This window comes from Bombina bombina, chromosome 7 (genome assembly GCF_027579735.1).
Source record: "Bombina bombina isolate aBomBom1 chromosome 7, aBomBom1.pri, whole genome shotgun sequence".
NCBI classification, from domain to species: Eukaryota; Metazoa; Chordata; class Amphibia; order Anura; family Bombinatoridae; genus Bombina; species Bombina bombina.
Window position 1 is genome coordinate 155,919,680 of NC_069505.1, and position 26,454 is coordinate 155,946,133.

A 26,454-nucleotide genomic window follows, 5' to 3' on the forward strand; every position below is an offset into this window, starting at 1 on the left:
GTATGCAGAAATATAGTCAGATTAATTGGGTCATGCATGGAGAGAAAAGCAAGATCAGACCAAATCTGCAAACAGAGAAGTCTGAGAAACAGCCAGGCTGGGTAAAAATCAGTCAGGCAGAATCAGTAAGCAGGATCAAGGTTAAATCTGGCTAAAGGATAAAAGGTCAGAATTCAGATAATTTTGTAATAATAAAGTGCACCGTCTGGTCACAGCAACAAATGACAGTCAAAGAAGGCATTACAATGTCTTCAATAGTAGGTAGACAGCAAAAACATTTTATTAAAGAATGCCCTAGTATACAAGCTGTAATGTGAACCAAAAAGTCCATTAAACATGACCGAAAAATCATGACTAACAAAGTAAGCAAAAGCACGAGTTTAAAGCAAACGTAAAACAAGACGGCACCAAAGCAAAAGTAAAACATGGTGCCTAATTTATGCCGCATTGGTGAGTATTTTTAAGGAGTTTGTTATTTAACATTACACTTTAAAATCAATTCATGACATATTTTGATATTTTAGTAATTTTCTAATTAACATGTTTAAACATCTAAGCACTTTATTGCAAACATTAATACAATAATAATCTATTTAATTTCATATGAGTTTTATACCTTAAATCATTTTTTTTTTACTTTTTATTAAATGATAGTGTTTGCTAGTGTGTGCAGTGAGTATAAGGAAAGAGGTTAATACTGTAAAACAAATGTGTGAACAGCCAAGAAATTCCAACAGGTGCAAGGTGTACAATTTAAAAAGTAAAAAAATATATGTGAAAATGTGCTTGAAAAGTGTTTTGTTTTTACTTCTACAGTGTCTGAACGTGCCGAGGTACAGAGATGTTTTTGTTCTATGAATCCATTTTAAAACATTACAATACATTATTATTATCATCCTAAAGTGGTGCCAAATATAGGCTAAATTACAAGTGGAGCACTATTTATTGCTTCCCCTTGTACATTAACTCTGCTTCGGCTTTTTGCGTGCATCAGTTATGCTTATTAGAAGTTTAAAGTTAAAAAACTGATTGGGTGCTAAGTATATAGCAACCCGTTAGCGTATCTCCCCAATGACTTTAATGGAGTGCAAAAAGTAGGGAAAAAATCTAACACCCTTACTTGCATGCAAACCCAATCGCATTTTTTTTCAAGTGCACTAACCCAAAATGAAATATGAATACATAGAAGAATATGTTTTATTTATTCATAAATACATAATTCCATATATATCTGAGTTTTTTTGGTACAATATATACATAGATAGATATGAATATCTATTTCAAAATACATAGAGCACATTCCCCTATGTGAAGAACATTGAAATGTGAAATATTTACAGTAAATACACAGTAAAGCACTTTATTAAATATGAAGATTGCATAAGTATTATTTTTTAATTGCCTACAAAGGGCTCCTATGCACTTATACACATGTCTATATATGTGTACATATGCATTTCTGTGAAATGATATAAGAAATGAAGGCTCTGCAATAGTGTAATATCATTACAATAGTGTAATATCATTACAATAGTGTAATATCATTACAATAGTGTAATATCATTACAATAGTGTAATATCATTACAATAGTGTAATATCATTACAATAGTGTAAAAGCTGAAAGTGCTCCCTAAAGACTCTACTGTTCAGGGATGCATACAACCTACACTAACCTTTCCTAATACCAGTTCCTCTCCTCCACTGCAATCCCCTGAACCCCCTTAGCAGGTAAGCCTAAAAGTCCAGCTGTTTGTAGTTCACCTTCTTAAGAGCTGACTACAACAGTGCAACTCTTGGCAGGGCCCTCTACCCATTTGATCCCTATAAATGTTTTGTTCTACTCCTCCTTTGTTTATAGCGCTGCAGAATCTGTTGGCGCTCTACAAATAACCAATAATAATAATAATATCATTAAAACTCAGGACAAACTTGCACAGCATACTCACAAATGGATTAGCACCATGGAGTTTTAAATGTGCCTCCTGAACCTTTAAGAACCATTCAGATGGCTCAGCCTCCGGTAATTTTGTTGATCTCCATGACCCTGTTTCGGTCGTCAAGTGCATCCGCTTGATAACAAGTGTCTCCGTGCTTGTAGAACCATTGAGAAAGTACCAGCTCCAATGGTTATATTGATCTCAAAGGTCCTGTTCCAGTCATAGCTTTATACACAAATTATCTGTGCCAGGCAATTTTTCAATTACAAGCGTGTTGACAACGTCTTTCTGTATCACAGCTTCCTAATGTTAAATTCAATTGCACTCGAGCAAACGCATTTACTTTCAACTTGTAATACCTGGGATACTTCTGTCACATGCAAAGAGCCGTGATAAACTCCTTTTTGCTTTCGCACAACAATTAGCAAACCACTTGTAATCTAGTCCTAAATGGTTTATTTTTGAATGGATTGAAATTGTTTTGAATTTGAAAACCTAGGGAACTCCATGTAAGGTATGAATTCCCATGGAATTACTTGTTTTGCATTATTGTTTATATCTATTAATTTTATTTTTTAAAGTTATTAATACCCTATCAAGACCCTGACAAGATTTATTTTTTATTTCTGTCAGAAAATCCATCTATTATTGTATTTATAAGTATTTAATTGCCTTTGATCAAATTATGTTTAGCATATTAGCAGATACTGTATGTTTAATTACATTTTTGTTAACCCTTTCCTGACGGGAGTAATTTGTCTACATTGGAACAAAGTTCCAATGTAAACAAATTGAAATCACACGATTCTTCATGCAATCGCGTGATTTCAATGATGGGATTGGGTCTGGGGTGGAGTGCCTGTAACGCTAAGCACACCCTCCAGGCCGCGATCCCATTCAGAAAGTGCCTTAGGCTTCAGTAGAGCCAAACGGCTAGGACGTTTAATGCCGTCCTAATGGTGCTAAAGGCCAGCGCAGTTAGGATGGCATGGAATGTCCTAATGGCGGGAAGGGGTTAAATCAGTTGAAGTTGAGAACAATTTATTGCCCTCTGTTCAAAACTTGCTTGTAAACAATAAAGATAAAAATGTTTGTGTTCTACACAGTATCTGTTGACCTTTGTTTCCCACCTTTGCTTAATATTTGTTGGTTGTTTCTCAGTGTCATCCTAGTGGCTGCCTCATAGACCTCTGCTTGCAAATGGGAGTCATCATGGTCTTAAAACAAATGTGGAATAATTTTATGGAACTTGGATATCCGTAAGTAAAGTTGTTATTATTATTATTATTAGTATTATTATTATTATTATTATTATTATTACAGTGTATTCTAGTACCAAATAGATTCAGATACCACATTGTATCAGGGTCACTAAAAAAAAAAAAAAAAGCTTCAGTCTGAAAAGCAAATGCCTCAACTGTCCTGAATTCCTGTATTTAGTGGGATGGTGCCAAACTGAGTTTTCAGTTCCAACAATCTTCCTTTAGATTTCACTATGCAAAAATACAGGTTGTTACAGTGATTCCTGTAAATCCTGTGTATAACACATGCTGTTCCTTTATGGCACAAATTACCCAATAATAAACCCAATTTTACCATACAGCTTGCCCAAATCTTGTTCCATTTACTCACACTCTGGTTTTTATGAGTTCATGAGGTATGCAAACATCATCCTTTTTTTCTTTTTCATACTGTGAATGTTTTTACAAGTAACACTCCTAAATGAGTCTGTGCCTCTTGATATCTTGCCCTTGAATAGATTATTTTATATACTTTTGTTTCTTTCTTCTTCAAATGATTTCAAGAGTCACTTCTCAGTGTGCATGAAAATCTTATGTGTAATAGAAACACTTACAGCAATAAAAACAAAGAGTAATGTTAAGAAATGTACCATTTATTTCACATATAAGTACTGATTATGAAATAAATGTGAAAACAAAGCAGAATATTATAAGACACTCAAAAGAAAGGGCATACATTTACCTTTACAGCCATACGCCTAGATTAGGAGTTTTGTCGGTAAAAACTTGCGGGGCTAACGAGCCTTTTTTTTCCCATCGTTCACTTTAAACAACGCTGGTATTACAAGTTTTCTGAATGGCTGCGTTAGCCTCAGAAAAGTGAGCATTGAGCAAATTTAGCTCCACTTCTACCTGTAATACCAGCGTTGCTTACGGTAGCGGTAAACTGGCTAAAATGTGCTTGTGCACCTGCAAAAAAGCAGCGTTCAGCTCCTAACGCATCCCCATTGTTTCCTATGCGGAAACACTTTCTAAGTCTACACCTAACACCCTAACATGAACCCCGAGTCTAAACACCCCTAACCTTACACTTATTAACCTCTAATCTGCCGCCCCTGCTATCGCTGACACCTGCATAATATTATTAACCCCTAATCTGCCGCCTCGGACACTGCAGTCACCTACATTATAGCTATGAACCCCTAATCTGCTGCCCCTAACATCGCCGACACCTACATTATATTTATTAACCCCTAATCTGCCCCCCCCCCAACGTCGCCGCCACCTACCTACACTTATTAACCCATAATCTGCCGACCGGACATCACCGCCACTATAATAAATGTATTAACCCCTAAACCGCTGCAATCCCGCCTCGCAAACACTATAATACATTTTATTAACCCCTAATCTGCCCCCCCCCCCAACGTCACCACTACTATAATAAAGTTATTAACCCCTAAACCTAAGTCTAACCCTAACACCCCCTAACTTAAATATAATTTAAATAAAACGAAATAAAATTACTATAATTAAATAAATTAATCCTATTTAAAACTAAATACTTACCTATAAAATAAACCCTAATATAGCTACAATATAACTAATAGTTACATTGTAGCTATTTTAGGATTTATATTTATTTTACAGGCAACTTTGTATTTATTTTAACTAGGTACAATAGCTATTAAATAGTTATTAACTATTTAATAGCTATTGTACCTAGTTAAAATAAATATAAAGTTGCCTGTAAAATAAAAATAAACCCTAAGATAGCTACAATGTAACTATTAGTTATATTGTAGCTATATTAGGGTTTATTTTATAGGTAAGTATTTAGTTTTAAATAGGATTAATTTATTTAATTATAGTAATTTTATTTCATTTTATTTAAATTATATTTAAGTTAGGGGGGTGTTAGGGTTAGGGTTAGACTTAGGTTTAGGGGTTAATAACTTTATTATAGTAGCGGCGACGTTGGGGGCGGGAAATTAGGGGTTAATAATTGTAGGTAGGTGGCAGCAACGTTGGGGGGGCAGATTAGGGGTTAATAAAATGTATTATAGTGTTTGCGAGGCGGGATTGCGGCGGTTTAGGGGTTAATACATTTATTATAGTGGCAGCGATGTCCGGTCAGCAGATTAGGGGTTAATAAGTGTAGGTAGGTGGCGGCGACGTTGGGGGGGCAGATTAGGGGTTAATAAATATAATGTAGGTGTCGGCAATGTTAGGGGCAGCAGATTATGGGTTCATAGGGATAATGTAGGTGGCGGCGATGTCCGGTCGGCAGATTAGAGGTTAAATAATTTTATTATAGTGTTTGCGATGTGGGGGGGCCTCGGTTTAGGGGTTCATAGGTAGTTTATGGGTGTTAGTGTACTTTGTAGCATTGTAGTTAAGAGTTTTATGTTCCGGCGTTAGCCCATAAAACTCTTAACTACTGACTTTTAAATGCGGTAGGAGTCTTGGAGGTAGAGGCTGTACCGCTCACTTTCTCCAAGACTTGTAATACCAGCGTTAGGCAAATCCCATTAAAAAGATAGGATACGCAATTGACGTAAGGGGATTTGCAGTAGCCAAAAGTCGCGGAAGAAAAGTGAGTGGTACACCTGTCATACTCGTAATACCAGTGGGCGTTAAAAATTAGCGCTGGGACCTCTCAACGCTGCTTTTTAAGGCTAACGCAGAACTTGTAATCTAGCCGATAGGCAGGTAAACACAGTAAGAGACATGGGGCCAATTAAGTGCCAGACGGACATGATTCTCTGTAGATGATATGCTGTCAGCATTTAACATTGCACAAGCATTTCTGGTGAAATGCGTGTGCAATGCTGCACCCTGCACATTCACGGCCAATTGGCCGCCAGCAAGGGCTGTCGATCATCCTGATCGGATCGGGATGATTGCAGTCCGCCACCTAAAACTACGGAGGTAAATTACAGCATCCACTGCTTATTAAATCTACCCCATGATCTAAGATCTGATAAAATTTGTAACTAATTTTACAAAACAATTAAACCCCCTAATTCAATCAGGTTCTCTGTTTACTTGGCTTCACTGGATACAAGGGAACATGAGGTACAAATTTATATGTAGAATTATCTATCTATTATTTCTCTATCTGTCTAGCTATCCTGTAGTGATTTTCTTTATACATCTTCATTATTAAAAAAAAAAAAAGAAAACTTAAAGGAACAGTAAAGTCCCAGTTAGACACTCATGATTCAGATAGAGCATACCATTTTAAACAACCTTCCAATCCACTTCTATTATTAAATTTGCTTACTTCTCTTGTTATCCTTTGTTGAAGGGGTTAACTTGGTAAGCTCAAGAGCAGCAAAGCACTTGGGTGATAAATACTAATTGGTGGCTGCATATATATGTCTATTGCCATTAGCTCATCCCATGGGGCCGATTTATCAATGTCTGGTGGACATTGCTGAATGCTGACAGCATACGCTGTCAGCATTTAACATTGCACAAGCAGTTTTTGTGAACTGCTTGTGCAATGCCGCCCCCTGCAGGATCGCCGCCAATCCGCCGCTAGCAGGGGGTGTCAATCAACACGATCGTATGTGATTGGGTGGATTGATGTCCGCAGCCTCAGAGGCAGCAGACGAGTTAAGGAGCAGTGGTTTTAAGACTGCTGCTTCTTAACTACTGTGTCCGGCAAGCCTAAAGGCTTGCGCGGAAACAGGAATTCTTGGCCTCATTCGGGCCATGATAAATCGGCCCCCATGTGTTCAGTTAGCAATCAGTGGTGCATTGCTGCTCCTTCAACAAATGATACCAAGAGAATGAAGCAAATTTGATAATAGAAGTAAACTGGAAAGTGATTTAAAATTGTGTGTTCTAGCTAAATCATGTCATCTTTAATGGTGCTGTTAAAGACTGTAAATGTAATTTAGAAATAATAAGTTCAGATGGTATTTAGATAACTAAAACTAAAAAAGAAAAAAGAAAATACCATTGTACTTCTATTGTCAAAGTTACTTCATTCTTTTGGTATCCTGTGTTAAAAAGCAGGTAGGTAGGCTTAAGTTGATCAGTGTGGGGTAGATTTAACAAGCAGCGGATGCTGCAATCTACCCCCGTAGTTTCCAGATTGCTGGAATCATAAGTTAAGAAGCAGCGGTCGTAAGAGACTCGTCGGCCACCTCTGAGGCGGCAGACAGCAATCATCCCGATCAGATACGATCGGGATGATTGACACCCCCTGCTAGCAGATCTGCAGGGGGTGGCATTGCACAAGCATTTAACTAGAAAATGCTTGTGCAATGTTAAATGCCGACAGTTAATAAATCGTCCCCTGTGTCTTGAGCACTATATTGCAACATTTTTGTAAGAAAGATTTTAAAAATGTTATGTATTGTGCAACCACTGCTGCCATCTAGTGCTCAAAAGCATTTTTGCTAAACTGCCACCATATAGTGTTCCAGATACAAAGACTTTCCTGAGCCTACCTACGTGCTTATTTAACAAAGCAAACCAAAGGAATGAAGTAAGTTTGACAATAAAAGTACAATGGATAACTGTTTACTATGGGCTCCATGTACGAAACAGCGAAAGCTGCTCCGGAGCGCTTGCGGGGCAGGTTTGCATATGCGAGCCTGCTTCCTGCAATGTAAGAAGCAGCGGTCATTAGACAGCTGCTTCTTACACCCTACACCGCCTCTGAGGTGGTGAGGGAAAATCACTGAGAGCTTGCTCGCTCTCAGTGATTGACAGCCCCTTCAGTCGCTCGATTGGTCACTCGAATGGAGGGGTGGGCATTACACAATCCGATGAGTGTGTAATGATACATATGGGCAAGATGATCAACAGATCCGCTGCCCGTGTGTAGCGAAGGTAGGTGGACAGTTTCACGATTTGAGAAGCTGTACGCCCGCCGGTTAGTAAATGGAGCCCGTCTGAAAAAATGGACTTGCAGATTTCTTTAGGTATTGTACTGTCCTCTATACAAATGTGAGATCATATGTGGTTGTGTTTCCTCACAGTGGTTATTCCTTTCCTCCAAACATTCAGATTATATTACTACTTACCATATTTGACAGTTTAAAAATGTTATTTTTTTTTTAAATATGTTAATAAAACTAGGAAATACTCACAAACAAATGTGATATGAGTGTATGAAAGACTGTCAGCCTAAAAAGATAGCTTTACAAAATGTTCAAATCTGCAAAACAGTCAGAAAAGTTTTTTTTTTAGTTAAATATTTTAATATTTTGAATGATATAAAAAATACCATTATTACAGCAGTAACAGGTTTAAATGGGTCTCCTTTCTAACTATAGTATAGGCATAGAAAGGTCAAAAATAAAATTTGAATTGGTGTTTTTCAATTTAAAATAGAAGCATTTTTACAATATACTTCCAATAGCAAAATTGCTTTTAATAAAAGTTATTACTGTTATCTGTGGCATATGCACATATGCTGTGAGGGCCCGTGCACCAGCACTCAAACACTGCACCTTCTCAGAGAGTCAGCAAATTATGTCTTCAGAAGCAATATACACTACAGCCACCTCTCTGAGCAAGCATACGGCTAGATTACGAGTTGTGTGTTAGGGTAAAAAAGCAGAATTAAGAGGTCCTAACTAGTGATGTTGCAAACATAAAAATTTGGGTTCGCGAACGACGAACGGGAACTTCCGCAACTGTTCGCGAATGGGTGAACCGGGCGAACCTCCATAGACTTCAATAGGCAGGCGAACTTTAAACCCACAGGGACTCTTTCTGGACACAATAGTGATGGAAAAGTTGTTTCAAGGGGACTAACACCTGGACTGTGGCATGCCGGAGGGGGATCCATGGCAAAACTCCCATGGAAAATTACATAGTTGATGCAGAGTCTGGTTTTAATCCATAAAGGGCATAAATCACCTAACATTCCTAAATTGTTTGGAATAACGTGCTTTAAAACATCAGGTATGATGTTGTATCGATCAGGTAGTGTAAGGGTTACGCCCGCTTCACAGTGACAGACCAAACTCCCCGTTTAAAGGGACAGTCTACACCAGAATTTTTATTGTTTTAAAAAATAGATAATCCCTTTATTACCCATTTCCCAGTTTTGCATAACTAACACATTTATAATAATATACTTTTAACCTCTGTGATTATCTTGTATCTAAGCCTCTGCAAACTGCCCCTTTTTTCAGTTCTTTTGACAGACTTGCAGTCTAGCCAATCAGTGCCTGCTCCCAGATAACTTCTCGTGCACGAGCACAGTGTTATCTATATGAAATACGTGAACTAACACCCTCTAATGGTGAAAAACTGTTAAAATGCAATCTGAAAGAGGTGGGCTTCAAGGTCTAAGAAATTAGGATATGAACCTCCTAGGTTAAGCTTTCAACTAAGAATACCAAGAGAACAAAGCAAAATTGGTGATAAAAGTAAATTGGAAAATTGTTTAAAATTAAATGCTCTATCTGAATCATGAAAGTTTATTTTGGCCTAGACTGTCCCTTTAACGCAACGCAAACAACAGCAAACAGTCCATTTGCACAACCGCAAATTCCCCATTTGCACAACAGCAAACTCCCCATTTGCACAAGGTTGGATACCAAGCTAGCCATGTCCCGTTCCTTGTCCTCACTGATGTCATTGAAGGTCTCTTCCTCTACCCAGCCACGTACAACACCAAGGGTCCCCGAAAGGTGACAACAAGCCCCCTGGGACGCCTGCTGTGTTTGGTCTTCCACCTCCTCATAGCCACCTTCCTCCTCTGACTCCTCTTCTTCAGACTCCTCTCTCTGCGTTGCCTCTCTCTGCATTATTATAAGGTGTGTTAAATAGTACTATTCCTATCAGTTTAATCCCTGTTACGTCCCCTATCAGGGGACGTGTATATGGCATCGATTTTAGGAACCGGGAGATGGAAAAAGATGCTTGGTCGGTCCTCCTACTTCAAATTTGGGGCACTGCGCGTGCAATCTAATGTGCCACCAGATATGAGTGGTGTGTTAAGTAGTTCTATTCTTATCAGTTTAATCCCTGTTACATCCCCTATCAGGGGACGTGTATATGGTATCGATTTTAGGAACCGGGAATGCTTGGTCGGTCCTCCTACTTCAAATTTGGGGCACTGCGCGTGCAATCTAATGTGCCACCAGATAGGAGTGGTGTGTTAAGTAGTTCTATTCTTATCAGTTTAATTCCTGTTACGTCCCCTATCAGGGGACGTGTATATGGCATCGATTTTAGGAACCGGGAGATGGAAAAAGATTCTTGCTCGATCCTCCTACTTCAAATTTGGGGCACTGCGCGTGCAATCTAATATGCCACCAGATATGAGTGGTGTGTTAAGTAGTTGTATTCTTATCAGTTTAATCCCTGTTATGTCCCCTATCAGGGGACGTGTATATGGCATCGATTTTAGGAACCGGGAGATGGAAAAAGATGCTTGGTCGGTCCTCCTACTTCAAATTTGGGGCACTGTGCGTGCAATCTAATATGCCACCAGATAGGAGTGGTGTGTTAAGTAGTTCTATTCTTATCAGTTTAATCCCTGTTACGTCCCCTATCAGGGGACGGGTATATGGCATCGATTTTAGGAACCGGGAGATGGAAAAAGATGCTTGGTCGGTCCTCCTACTTCAAATTTGGGGCACTGTGCGTGCAATCTAATGTGCCACCAGATAGGAGTGGTGTGTTAAGTAGTTCTATTCTTATAAGTTTAATCCCTGTTACGTCCCCTATCAGGGGACGGGTATATGGCATCGATTTTAGGAACCGGGAGATGGAAAAAGATGCTTGGTCGGTCCTCCTACTTCAAATTTGGGGCACTGTGCGTGCAATCTAATATGCCACCAGATAGGAGTGGTGTGTTAAGTAGTTCTATTCTTATCAGTTTAATCCCTGTTACGTCCCCTATCAGGGGACGGGTATATGGCATCGATTTTAGGAACCGGGAGATGGAAAAAGATGCTTGGTCGGTCCTCCTACTTCAAATTTGGGGCACTGTGCGTGCAATCTAATGTGCCACCAGATAGGAGTGGTGTGTTAAGTAGTTCTATTCTTATAAGTTTAATCCCTGTTACGTCCCCTATCAGGGGACGTGTATATGGCATTGATTTTAGGAACTGGGAGATGGAAAAAGATGCTTGGTCGGTCCTCCTACTTCAAATTTGGGGCACTGCGCGTGCTGTAGCAGCGGCCAGAAAAATTGATGTTTGTTTCCCAGGCAGAAAGTGCCCTAAAACATTGCGGCTTGAACCCTAGTTGGTGGCGGATAAGTCACGCAAGTCATCCGGCATTCAGAGATCAAATACAGCAGCGTGTGGACCATTTTTAGCCCAAGGCAGCTCATCTCATCAGGCCTTTTTTACTCGAATGTATCGCCCACTGTCAGTCCCTTCGGGATCCATCCCTCATTCATCTTAATAAAGGTGAGGTAATCTAGACTTTTTTGACCTAGGCGACTTCTTTTCTCAGTGACAATACCTCCTGCTGCACTGAAGGTCCTTTCTGACAGGACACTTGAAGCGGGGCAGGCCAGAAGTTCTATCGCAAATTGGGATAGCTCATGCCACAGGTCAAGCCTGCACACCCAGTAGTCAAGGGGTTCATCGCTCCTCAGAGTGTCGATATCTGCAGTTAAGGTGAGGTAGTCTGCTACCTGTCGGTCGAGTCATTCTCTGAGGGTGGACCCCGAAGGGCTGTGGCGATGCGTAGGACTTAAAAAGCTCCGCATGTCCTCCATCAACAACACGTCTGTAAAGCGTCCTGTCCTTGCCGGCGTGGTCATGGGAGGAGGAGGATTACTTTCACCTCTTCCCCTGTTATATTCCCGTTGTGCTGTGACATCACCCTTATACACTGTGTAAAGCATACTTTTTAATTTATTTTGGAACTGCTGCATCCTTTCCGACTTGCGGTAATTCGGTAACATTTCAGGCACTTTATGCTTATACCGGGGGTCTAGTAGCGTGGACACCCAGTACAGGTCGTTCTCCTTCAGCCTTTTTATACGAGGGTCCCTCAACAGGCACAACAGCATGAAAGACCCCATTTGCACAAGGTTGGATGCCGAGCTACTCATGTCCCGTTCCTCACCCTCAGTGATCTCACTGAAGGTATGTTCTTCCCCCCAGCCACGTACAACACCACGGGTACCAGATAGGTGACAACGAGCACCCTGGGATGCCTGTTGTGGTTGGTCTTCCTCCTCAAAGCCACATTCCTCCTCTGACTCCTCTTCCTCACAATCCTCTTCCAGCGTTGCCGCAGGTCCAGCAAGCGATGCTGATAAGGCTGTTTCTGGAGGTGATGGTGACCAAAACTCTTCCTCTTCACGCTCATCTATGGCCTGATCCAGCACTCTTCGCAGGGCACGCTCCAGGAAGAAAACAAATGGTATGATGTCGCTGATGGTGCTTTCGGTGCGAATGACTAGGTTTGTCACCTCCTCAAAAGGATGCATGAGCCTACAGGCATTGCGCATGAGCATCCAGTAACGTGGCAAAAAAAATCCCAGCTCCGCAGAGGCTGTCCGAGCACCCCATTCATACAAATAGTCGTTAATGGCTTTTTCATGTTGGATCAGGAGGTCGAACATTAGGAGTGTTGAATTCCAACGTGTCGGGCTGTCGCAAATCAAGCGTCTCACTGGCATGTTGTTTCGCTGATGGATATCTGAAAAGTGTGCCATGGCGGAACACCTGAAATGGCAACACACCTTCCTGGCCTGCTTCAGGACGTCCTGTAAGCCTGGGTACTTATGCACAAAGCGTTGTACGATCAGATTACACACATGTGCCATGCACGGCACATGTGTCAACTTGCCCAATTTTAATGCCGCCACCAAATTGCTTCCATTGTCACTAACTACTTTGCCGATCTCCAGTTGGTGCGGAGTCAGCTACTGAGCCACCTGTGCGTTCAGGGCGGACAGGAGTGCTGGTCCGGTGTGAGTCTCTGCTTTCAGGCAAGTCAACCCCAATACGGCGTGACACTGCCGTATCCGGGATGTGGAATAGTACCTGGGGAGCTGGGGGGGTGCCGTTGATGTGGAGCAAGACGCAGAAGAGGACTCAGCCGAGGAGGTTATGGAAGAGGATGGAGTAGAGGAGGTGGCAGCAGGCCTGCCTGCAAGTCGTGGCGGTGACACCAACTCCTCTGCAGAGCCACGCATTCCATGCTTGGCAGCCATCAGCAGGTTTACCCAATGCGCAGTGTAGGTGATATACCTGCCCTGACCATGCTTTGCAGACCAGGTATCAGTGGTCATATGGACCCTTGCCCCAACACTGTGCGCCAGACATGCCATTACTTCCTTTTGCACAATCGAGTACAGGTTGGGGATTGGCTTTTGTGCAAAGAAATTTCGGCCGGGTACCTTCCACTATGGTGTCCCAATAGCTACAATTTTTTTGAACGCCTCAGACTCCACCAACTTGTATGGTAAAAGCTGGCGGGCTAAGAGTTCAGTCAAGCCAGCTGTCAAATGCCGGGCAAGGGGGTGACTTTGTGACATTGGCTTCTTACGCTCAAACATGTCCTTAACAGACACCTGAATGTGGGCAGATGAGCAGGAACTGCTCAAAGCGAGAGACGGAGTGGCGGATGGTTGAGAGGAGGCAAGGAGGACAGCAGTGGTTGACGTGGCTGAAGATGCTGGACCAGGAGGAGGATGGCGGCTTTGAGTTTGTGTGCTGCTTCTACTCATGTGTTGATCCCATAGGCGTTTGTGATGTGCGATCACGTGCCTTCGCAAAGCAGTTGTACCTAGGTAGGTGTTGGACTTCCCACGACTCAGTTTCTTTTGGCACAGGTTGCAAATGGCATCGCTGTTGTCAGAGGCAGACACACAAAAAAAATGCCACACTGCTGAGCTCTGCAATGATGGCATTCTGGTGGTGGCAACAGCATACGTATATTGGCGTGCTGTCTGGCTGACCCCGTGTGCCGATGCATGCTGTCTGACTGTGCCACTAGCTCCTTGCGATGACCTCCCCCTCCTTCCAACTCGTCTCCTCCTCCTCTCTGTCTCCCCATCTGAACTTTCCCCCTCTTCTTCTTCTCTTCTAGCGGGCACCCACGTGAAATCCACGGATGCATCGTCATCATCAACCGCTTCACTTATATCTGACACGTCAACAAAGGAAGCAGCAGCGGGTACAACATCATCGTCATCACACCGTACGTCCATGTGTGTAATGCTGCCTGACTGAGACATATCCCTGTTATCTACATCCTCTGGCAATAATGGTTGCGCAATACTATCACTCATTTCTTCCAACTGATGTGTAAATAACTCCTCTGACAGATCAAGTGAAGCGGCTGTGGTGCTAGTGTTGGTGGTGGCGGCAGGCGGGTGAGTGGTAACTTGAGAGGTGCCCGAAGCTAAGCTGGAGGAGTATGGTGCGTCAAGGTTCCGAGCGGAAGCTGTAGAAGATTGGGTGTCCTGTGTTATGCAGTCAACTATGTCCTCAGAAATGTTCGAGTTCGGGGTACGTGGCCTCTGAACACTGGCCATTATTCTAGGACCAAAGGGAATCACAGCACCACGAACACGACGGCCCCTGTGGGGTGGCCTGCCTCTGTCTGTCATTTTTTTTTCCGATTAGGGGTACTATGCGTGCAAGCTACTGTGACAACAGATATGAGTGGCACTGTGCACTGGCAGAAGTTGGCAGAGTAGACGCTGTAGGCCTGACACACACGCTTGCAGACAACTAACTGCTATTCAATCTATTACAGTCAAAATTGTATTTTTTTTTAAATGTACACTACTGTTACACCAGATATGAGTTGCACTGGGGTGACACTGTGCCCTGGCAGGCAGGCACTGAAACGCACACGTGTGAAGGAAACTGACTGCTGTTATTTAACACAGTCAAAAAATTGTTTTTTTTTTTAAATTTACACTACTGTTACACCAGATATGAGTTGCACTGGGGTGACACTGTGCCCTGGCAGGCAGGCCCTGAAACGCACACGTGTGAAGGAAACTGACTGCTATCATTTAACACAGTCAAAAAAAGTGTTGTTTTTTTTAAATCTACACTACTGTTACACCAGATATGAGTTGCACTGGGGTGACACTGTGCCCTGGCAGGTAGGCACTGAAAAGCACACATGTGAAGGAAACTGACTGCTATTATTTAACACAGTCAAAAAAGTGTTGTTGTTTTTTTTAAATCTACACTGCTGTTACACCAGATATGAGTTGCACTGGGGTGACACTGTGCCCTGGTAGGCAGGCACTGAAACGCACACATGTGAAGGAAACTGACTGCTATTATTTAACACAGTCAAAAAAGTGTTGTTTTTTTTTAAATCTACACTAATGTTACACCAGATATGAGTTGCACTGGGGTGACACTGTGCCCTGGCAGGTAGGCACTGAAAAGCACACGTGTGAAGGAAACTGACTGCTATTATTTAACACAGTCAAAAAAGTGTTGTTATTTTTAAATCTAAACTACTGTTACACCAGATATGAGTTGCACTGGGGTGACACTGTGCCCTGGCAGGCAGGCACTGAAATGCACACGTGTGAAGGAAACTGACTGCTATTATTTAACACAGTCAAAAAAGTGTTGTTTTTTTTAAATCTACACTACTGTTACACCAGATATGAGTGGTGGCACTGGGCAAGTGGGCACAGTATACGCTGTGAGCCTGACACACACGCTGGCAGGCAGGCAATTGCAATTAGATTACACAGGAAAAAAAAAATCAGATGTTCTAGCCCTAAAAAGGGCTTTTTGGGGTGCTGTCCTTACAGCAGAGATCAGATGAGTCCTTCAGGACTGTAGTGGACACTGAGTACACTAGCCTAGCTATCGATTTCCCTATTCAATCAGCAGCAGCTACACTGTCCCTCCTCTCACTAACAATGCAGCTTCCGAATAAATCTAAAATGGATGCTGTCCAGGAGGTAGGCGGGTCTGGGAGGGAGGGTCTGCTGCTGATTGGCTGGAATGTGCCTGCTGACTGTGAGGTACAGGGTCAAAGTATTACTCAATGATGACGAATAGGGGGCGGATCGAACATCGCATATGTTCGCCCGACGCGGCGAACGCGAACATACTATGTTCGCCGGTAACTATTCGCCGGCGAACTAGTCACGACATCACTAGTCCTAACGCTGCTTTTTTACGCCCGCTGGTATTACGAGTCTTGAAAGTTTAAGTGTACCGCACACTTCTTTGGCCTTACCACAAAACGACTTACGTAAAGTCTTTTTTTCTATGGGACTTCCATAGCGCCTGTATTACGAGTCTGTCCTGGGAGGCCAAAAAGTGAGCGGTACACCCTACCCCGTCAAGAGTCCTAATGCATTTAAAAGTCAGTAGTTAAGAGTTTTATGGTACAAAGCTGTAACATAAAACTCATAACTAAAGTGCTAACAAGTACACTAACACCCATAAACTACCTATTAACGCCTAAACCGAGACCCTCCCACGTTGCAAACACTATAATAAAAATTGTAACCCCTAATCTGCCACTCCGGACACCGCTGCCACCTACATTATATTTATGAACCCCTAATCTGCTGCCCCCAACATCGCCGACACCTACATTATATAACCCCTAATCTGCCGCCCCCAATGTCGCTGCCACTATAATAAACATATTAACCGCTAAATAGCCACACTCCTGCCTTGCAAACATTAGTAAAATATTATTAACCCCTAATCTGCAGTCCCTAACATCGCCACCACCTACCTACATTTATTAACCCCTAATCTGCTGCCCCCAACATTGCTGCCACTATAATAAACATATTAACCCCTAAACCGCCGCACTCCCGCCTTGCAAACATTAGTTAAATATTACTAACCCCTAATCTGACGTCCCTAACATGCCACCACCTACCTACACTTATTAACCCTTAATCTGCCGCCCCCAACGTCACTGCCACTATATTAAAGTTATAAATCCCTAAACCTAAGTCTAACCGAAACCCTAACACCCTCTAACTTAAATATAATTTAAATAAATCTAAATAAAATTACTATCATTAACTACATTATTCCTATTTAAATCTAAATACTTACTTATAAAATAAACCCTAAGCTAGCTACAATATAACTAATAGTTACATTGTAGCTATCTTAGGGTTTATTTTTATTTTACAGGCAAGTTTTTATTTATTTTAACTAGGTAGAATAGTTATTAAATAGTTATTAACTATTTAATAACTACCTAGCTAAAATAAAGACAAATTGACCTGTAAAATAAAACCTAACCTAAGTTACACTAACACCTAACACTACAATATTATTAAATAAATTACCTAAATTAAATACAATTACCTAAATTAAATTAAATTAGCTAAAGTACAAAAAAACAAAACACTAAATTACAGAAAATAATAAACAAATTACAGATATTTAAACTAATTACACCTAATCTAATAGCCCTATTAAAATAAAAAAGCCCCCCAAAAAATAAAAAAACCCTAGCCTAAACTAAACTACCAATTTTGCAGGGCATTGCCCCAAAGTGATCAGCTCTTTTACCTGTAAAAAACAAACAACCCCCCAACAGTAAAACCCACCACCCACACAACCAGCCCCCCAAATAAAATAATATCTAAAAAAAACTAAGCTCCCCATTGCCCTGAAATTGGCATTTGGATGGGTATTGCACTTAAAAGGGCAGTTAGCTCTATTGCAGGCCCAAACCCTAACCTAAAAATAAAACCACCCAATACACCCTTAAAAAAACCTAACACTAACCCCCTGAAGATCGACTTACCAGGAGACGGCTTCATCCAAGCTGGGCCGAAGTCCTCAACGAAGACGGGAGAAGTCTTCAACCAAACCGGGCGAAGCGGTCCTCCAGACAGGCAGAAGTCTTCATCCAGATGGCATCTTCTATCTTCATCCATCCTGCACGGAGTGGGTCCATCTTCAAGACATCCGACGCAGAGCATCCTCTTCATCCGACGAGTAAAGTTGAATGAAGGTACCTTTAAGTGACGTCATCCAAGATGGCGTCCCTTAGAATTCTATCAGCCAATCGGAATTAAGGTACAAAAAACAGCTTTGAACAGCCAATAGAATGTGAGATCAATCCTATTGGCTGATTGGATCAGCCAATAGGATTGAACTTCAATCCTATTGGCTGATTGCAGAAGAAGCCATCTGGATGAAGACTTCTGCCCGTCTGGAGGACGACTTCTTGCCGCTTGGATGAAGACTTCTCCCGGCTTCGTTGAGGACTTCAGCCCGGCTTGGATGAAGACGTCTCCCGTAAAGTCGATCTTCAGGGGGTTAGTGTTAGGTTTTTTTAAGGGTGCATAGGGTGGGTTTTATTTTTAGGTTAGGGTTTGGGCGGAAAAAGAGCTAACTGCCCTTTTAAGGGCAATTCCCATCCAAATGCCCTTTTCAGGGCAATGGGGAGCTTAGGTTTTTTTAGATAGTATTTTATTTGGGGGGTTGGTTGTGTGGGTGGTGGGTTTACTGTTAGGGGGATTGTTTGTTTTTTTTTTACAGGTAAAAGAGTTGATTACTTTGGGGCAATGCCCCACAAAAGGCCCTTTTAAGGGCTGTTGGTAGTTTAGGCTAGGGTTTTTTATTTTGGGGGGCTTTTTTATTTTAATAGGGCTATTAGATTAGGTGTAATTAGTTTAAATATCTGTAATTTTATTATTTTCTTTAATTTAGTGGGGGGGTTGTACTTTAGCTAATTTAATTTAGGTAATTGTATTTAATTTAGTTAATTTATTTAATTATATTGCAATGTTAGGTGTTAGTGTAACTTGGGTTAGGTTTTATTTTACAGGTCAATTTGTCTTTATTTTAGCTAGGTAGTTATTAAATAGTTAATAACTATTTAATAACTAGTCTACCTAGTTAAAATAAATACAAACTTGCCTGTAAAATAAAAATAAACCCTAAGATAGCTACAATGTAACTATTAGTTATATTGTAGCTAGCTTAGGGTTTATTTTATAGGTAAGTATATAGTTTTAAATAGGAATAATTTAGTTTATGATAGGAATATTTATTTAAATTATATTTAAGTTAGTGGGTGTTAGGTTTAGGGTTAGACTTAGGTTTAGGGGTTAATAACTTTAATATAGTGGCGGCGACGTTGGGGGCGGCGGATTAGGGGTTAATAAGTGTAGTTAGTTTGCAGCAACATTGGGTGCGGCAAATTAGGGGTTAATAAATATAATGTAGGTGTCTGCAATGTTGGGGGGAGCAGATTAGGGGTTCATAACTATAATGTGGGTTGCGGCGGTGTCCAGAGCGGCAGATTAGGGGTTAATAATATAATGTAGGTGTCGACGATGTCGGGGGTGGCAGATTAGGGGTTAATAAGTGTAAGATTAGGGGTGTTTAGACTCAGGGTTCATGTTAGGGTGTTAGGTGTAGACATAACTTTTATTTCCCCATAGGAATCAATGGGGCTGTGTTAAGGAGTTTTACGCTGCTTTTTTGTTGTTAGACTTTTTTTGTGCCGGCTCTCCGTTGATTCCTATGGGGAAATCGTGCACGAGCACGTACGACCAGCTCACCGCTCACTTAAGCAGCGCTGGTATTGGAGTGCGGTAATGAGCAAAATTTTGCTCAACGCTCACTTCTTGTCTTTTAATGACGGGTTTCTGAAAACTCGTAATACCAGCGCTGTAGGTAAGTGAGCGGTGAGGGACCGCACAGCCTCTAACACAAAACTCGTAATCTAGCCGATAGTGTTTGAATACTGGTGCACAGGCCCTCACTGGATATGTGTGTATGCTGTAGAAAAACAGTAATAACTTTTATTAGAAACATTTTTGCTAATGTAAGTGTATTGCAAAAATGTTTCTATTTACATTAAAATTCATTCATTCGTTCACATTTTATTTTTGACCTTTTTATCCCTTTGATGTAAGTTCAGTAGGCAGCTTCTTTATTGTAAATCAAGTAGGATATGTATAGGTTGAACTCAGTGGACTTCTATATTCTTTCAACATCATCTACTATATTAATATGTTATTATGTAGAAATATTTTTCTGGTATTTTGGAATGCCACTGAATGGGGTTCTTAAGTATCTCACTACTGGAAAGATATTTTAAAAAATCCTCACACAATATATTTTTGATCTGAGGAATTGTGATAGCTTAGCATTTTAAAAACAACTAATCACACTGCTAAGTCCTCTTTTTTCAAATGTAGTTAACACTATTTAACATACACTTAGTCACCCTGATTTGTTATTGAAGCAGTAGACAACATAAATAAGATTGAATCATGCTACCTGTTAGACATTGTGAATAGCTTCTTCCACTAAAAGTATATAGAATGACTATATGGAGCAAAGCCCGCAGGCTCCCACCGAAAGTAACATCAAATACCATCTTGAAAAAATAAAAAGCAGTGAATAATTCTTATTGTTTTTTCAACCTCTCCTATTGTCTATTTTTAATCCTATGCTATTGTGTTATTGTATTTGCTTGATAATCCAATTAAACCTAAAACAAATATAAAAAGGGGAAAATATGTAACACAAGTGAATAAGGATTTATATTTATATGTAATCTAGTTTTGCAAGGGTTCGTACTAAGGGCTCAGTTTATCAAATGTTGAACAGACAAGATTTGCTGTAGCGAATCATCTCCTCTGGACATCACTGCAGGCGTACAGCATACGTTATTCACATTTATCATTGCACAAGCATTTCACCAGAAATGCTTGCTCAGTGCCACCCCTGCTTACTGGTGGCCAATCTGCTGCTAGCTGGTGCTGTCAAGCATCCTGATCGGATCGGGAATATTTAAATCCACCACCTTTTAGGTAGCGGACAGGTTACTGAGCAGCGGTCTTACGACCATTACTTCTTAGCTTTTTTTTCAGGCCTGAAATGATGGGATTCAGTAGCAGCAACCCCTGCTTAATAAATGGTGCCCTATGGGTACAAATATTGTGGTATGCATGTCCCAGAAGGGTTGTGAGATTATATAGTCAACATATGTGTGATGAAAGTTTTGTGTACAATGCAGATCATTTTAATAGAAGTAAAACTATTTTTGTGTATCTGCTCTGCAACACATGGTACAACTGATATTCTATACATTGAAAACTAAATAAAAATAAGTTTAATATACAGTAGGTATATAGAAATCCTGTACAACATTCTTTGTCTTTAAAAAGTTTATTGCTGTATCACATTGTCCCTTTCTAATTTAGACTACTGCAGAACTGGTGGTCTCGAAGGAAGATAAAAAAAGGTGGGCAGTCATTAGACAGTAAAATGTATTTACCTCAATGGGAAAAAGACTGGAATCTGCAACCAATGAATGCACACGGGCTCATGGAGGAATATTTAGAAATGGGTAGGTAAATATCACTGTTTTCAGCATAGCAAATGCAAATGGAAAATTGCTGGATTAATTTTCTAAAGTATTACTTTTCTAAAGGGGAGATGAACAATATGTAGAAGATAAATGATAGTTAAAGGGACGTGCTACTCAAATATTGAAGCACTTGAAAGTGATGCAGCATACTGTAGCTGTAAAAAGCTGACTAGAAAATGTCACATGAACAGAACAGCTCTATGTAAATTGGAAGATATTTTACCACAAATGTCATAAGTATTTACATCCCAATGTAAAGAGGCTTTAAGCAGCCAATCAGGATGCTAGTCCCAGGAATTGCAAGGGAGTGTGCATCCGGTATGTGCAGGCACAGCAATGTTATTTTCCTATTCAGTTTCAGGAAGTTTACTATGAAATCTCATGAGATTTCAGTGAAATCTCATGAGATCACAGCAAAAGCAAAGCATGACCTCAGCACTGCTGATGCTGATTGTTGTTTTTTATCCAACAGCTGAAGAATAAAGGCTGTGACACACTGCAAGCGATGTGGCGCGATGCAAAGAAGCTGCTTCGCACCACGTCGCATCACTTCTGAAGTTCAAATATTTCAACTCTGAGCGCTCAGCTACGGGACCAGATGAGGCTGAGTGTGCAGAGATGAAATGGCAGGATACACTGAGCGTGAACAGACGCATCATCACGATGCGCGCAGCACAGCTCTCAGTGTGTCACACAGCCTTAATGAGCTGAAGAAATGTTGAAGTAAAATATTTTCCCTTTTCACATAGGTTCAGGTGATTTTTTTATGTCAGCTTTTTACAGTTATGCTGCATCCCTTTCAAGTGATTTAGCATATACAACCTAATCATTTTAGTTTTTATAATGTTAAGTACAAATTTAACGATACATAAAACAAAACACCTTCAAATAAAGAGGTGAAATAGGTGCGCCTATAGAAAATAAGTGTATGCGCACAAATGTAGTGAAATGTTGATGTGTATAAAATGTGAACAAATAATGACCCTTTAAGTTGTCAAGTTCCGGCCCCTTATAATACACCAACACTTACAACTACACATACCTTTACATATAATAAAGACGCAGGAGACATCACCTTGGTACAAAATTGTCCGCAGCACCTTTATTAAATAACAAAACCTTTAAGTACCAATAAATACCACTTTTAAACATAAACATAAATTGCAATGTCCTTAAATAAATTTTACATCAACAAAAAACACAATACCATACTGGACCATCCAGCGGTGCTAGTTCCCCTTATTATTTAAAACATGGCCATCACTCCATCTGGACTCAACTAAGTACTTGTTAAGTCTGTTAAAAACCTTACTTCCACTTTTCACTATAGGACCCCTTGCCCTGTAAAAATCCCACTTGCAATCTCACCCCATGGAGAGACAACTTGTTAAAACCCCAACTCACTTGGACATATTCCCTACCTTAATGTCAAAGAACTAGCACCCCCGCCTTGCTGCAACATACTGCAAATAAAAGAAAATAACATCTACAAAAGGGTGGGCGGGAGGGAGCTGCTGTCACCACAATGTTTTTCCAACAATTGACCTTAATTCCACCCACCAACTACAGGCCTTTTTCCTCCCCTAGGTCAAAGTCCCCTCCAGATAGCTCCGCATCTTACAGGGAATCCTTATTTAAATGAGTTAAAACAAAATACTTATTCAACTAAAAGGAAGAAAAAAACACATGCAATAAAGTGTTAGATCAAAAACATATAAACACAAAAGTCATATAAAGTGCTGAAAGTCATTCAGGGAATAGTCACATATATTCTTCAAACAGTGTTTCGTAAACACCAAAGTCCAAAAATCTGGAGTACAGGTAGGCAGCTCTTCTCATATGAATGGCCGTTCACTTTAAAGAATCCTTAAAAACAAATCAAAGATGGTGCCAATAGAGTTATATAGTCTTAAAAGACAAAAGCGGCAATTTCTGAATGAAAATTCACTCACATTTGTTGAAGCACTTTCAAGTGCTGTATGTGCAGGCCAGATATTTAAGAGTAAAAGTGAACAATATATATATTGCTCTAATGTGTATGTGTAATAATAGGGCAGTAATACAGTGTTTAAATTCTGTATTTATATCTTGCAAGGGGTTTAAACATTTAGTTAAAGTGAACTCCAGAATATCAAAGTACTACCGGGACCTAGCTGAACACATCTGATGGACCAATGACAAGAGACATGTGTGTAACTACAAATAACCATTCAGCTCCCAGTAGGCATTGCTGCTACTTAGTCTACCTAAGTATGCTATACCAAAAGATACCAACCATGAAAGATTAATTCTGACTTTCACATCACTTTAAAGGGACATAAAACGCAAATTCCTTATTAAACATTTAATTATTCATAGTAAAAATACTTTAATAATTTATCTTGTCTATTTTTTTTTTTTTTTTTTTTTTTTTTTTTTTAAGTTCACAGAGAAATTTGTGTTTTTTCAATTCTTGTGAGCGTGCATACTTCAGCACCATGACCTTTCTATAGTCTTTTGTAGAGATTGTTTGATTAATGAAGGAACATTCTTATCTGCCCTTTAGGAGAAAATCATACACAAGATCTTTTTTTTTTAAAAGTGTGTTCCTTGACTGCAAACCAATATAATTTTTTTTAATCCAAAGTTTATTGAAAAATATGAAATATACATATAACAAAGTATTATACATTTTTCTTGAGCACACATTGTACGCATGGATTCATTCACTTTTTATAAGTGTACATTTTAAAACAATTATATAACAAATCAAAGTAAATAAGCTCTAAAATCAATGCAGATATTTATAACAGAACGTCCATTTGCATATTTTTAAAACATTTCTTTCTGTATGCAGATCTTTTGCAATGCAGATTAATTGTACATTCTGGCCCTCATTTATCAATTGACAGACAGACAAGGTTATCATTCTTTGTGGGGAGTGGGCAGTGGATTCTTTTCATCCACTGGCCGTATTTATCATAACTCAATGAAATCCCTGCCAATGCTGCCCCCTGTCAGGGCCTGTCAATCACCCCAAACCAACAAGTTTGTGCAAATCCAGATCTTAGTGTGGGGGTCTTTCACTAGAATCAATCTGGCTATTAAAAGTTCAGAACAGCACAAGCGACCACCTACTTCTGCATTTGGATCATCACGATTGCATCAGCCAATAGGATTTTTTCACCTTTAATTCCAATTGGCTGATAGAATTCTATCAGCCAATCGGAATTCAAGGGACGCCATCTTGGATGACACCATTTAAAGAAACCTTCATTCAGCAAGAAGACGTCGTTGGAAGAGGATGCTCCGCGCCGGATGTCTTGATGATGGAGCCGCTCTGCGTCGGAAGGATGAAGATAGAAGATGCCGCCTGGGTGAAGGACCACTTCTGCCCATCTGGAGGACCACCTCTGCCGGCTTCGTTGAGGACATCTTGCTTCTTGGATGAAGACTTCTCCTGGCAAGTGGATCTAACATAGTAACATAGTAGATAAGGTTGAAAAAAGACTGAAGTCCATCGAGTTCAACCTATACAAATCTAAAATACTTACAAAAAGCTCCAGTTAAGCTTAAATAACCCCATTAAAATGTGACCCATTTAATACTAGCAATCATATCCATGAATTTTGTTTATATACAGAAATTTATCCAGACTATTTTTAAATGTATCTATGGTATTGGCATTCACTACCTCCTTTGGTAATGAGTTCCACAATTTTATTGCTCTTACAGTGAAAAAACGTTTCCGTTGCAGGAGATTAAATCTCCTTTCCTCCAACCTTAAATTATGACCTCTTGTCAGAACCAATTTTCTTGGAATAAAAAGAGCTTCTGCCATCTCTGTATATGGGCCTTGAATATATTTATATAAAGTAATCATGTCACCTCTCAAGCGCCTTTTTTCTAAAGAGAACAGACCCAGTTTGGCTAGCCTCTCCTCATAGGTTAATTTCTCCAATCCCCTTATTAGCTTTGTGGCCCTTCTCTGAACTTTTTCTAGTTCTGCAATATCTTTTTTAGCAATTGGTCCCCAGAACTGCACTCCAAACTCAAGGTGAGGTCTTACCAGGGCTTTATATAATGACAGAATTATGCTTTCCTCCCTTGAATCAATGCCTCTTTTAATACATGCTAGTATCTTATTAGCCTTTGAAGCCGCTGCCCTGCATTGTGCACTCATATTTAGCTTGTTATCTATTACTACTCCGAAATCCCTTTCCTCCTGTGTTTGGCTAAGTCTTGTCCCATTTAAAAAATACATAGCCTGCTTATTTTTACTTCCAAAATGTAGAACCTTACATTTTTCCGTATTAAATCTCATTTTCCATTCATTTGCCCATAGTTCTAATTTTAGCAAATCCCTTTGCAAAGAGAGTTCATCCTGCTCTGACCTAATGACCTTACTTAACTTAGTATCATCTGCAAAAATAGAGATGTCGCTATTTAATCCTTGCTCCAAGTCATTTATAAAAATATTAAAAAGAACAGGGCCCAGTACTGATCCCTGGGGGACGCGACTGATTACCTTTGTCCAATCTGAGTATGATCCATTTACTGCTACTCGTTGCTCCCTATCTTTTATCCAGTTATTTATCCATGAGCTAACATTTTCAGCTATTCCCAGTCCCTTAATTTTGTGCATTAATCTCTCATGTGACACTGTATCAAATGCCTTTGCAAAATCTAAGTATATCACATCAACTGATTCCCCTTTATCTATATTTTTACTTACTTCCTCGTAGAATCTAATTAGATTAGTTTGACATGATCTATTTCTCCTAAAGCCATGCTGATTAGAACTCATAATCTTGTTTACACGAATATGCTCATCAATCCCTTCAAATATCTTCCCCACTATTGATGTCAGACTAACTGGTCTATAGCTTCCTGGATCATCCCTGCTTCCCTTTTTGAAGAGTGGCACCACATCAGCTTTACGCCAATCCTGGGGTACCATGCCTGAGGATAATGAGTCTTGAAAAATTAAGAG

At 40.2% G+C, this 26,454-nt stretch overlaps 1 protein-coding gene across 2 annotated transcripts in view; it reads left to right on the forward strand.

Annotated features, from left to right (window-relative positions):
• Window positions 1–26,454, forward strand: part of LOC128666024 (anoctamin-3-like) — a 353,414-nt gene that overhangs the window by 299,974 nt on the left and 26,986 nt on the right. For both annotated transcript variants that reach the window (XM_053720385.1, XM_053720384.1), the window contains 2 exons: window positions 3,100–3,197; window positions 21,316–21,461. In XM_053720385.1, coding sequence (XP_053576360.1) covers window positions 3,100–3,197; window positions 21,316–21,461 — 244 coding nt within the window. The remainder of the gene's footprint in view (window positions 1–3,099; window positions 3,198–21,315; window positions 21,462–26,454) is intronic.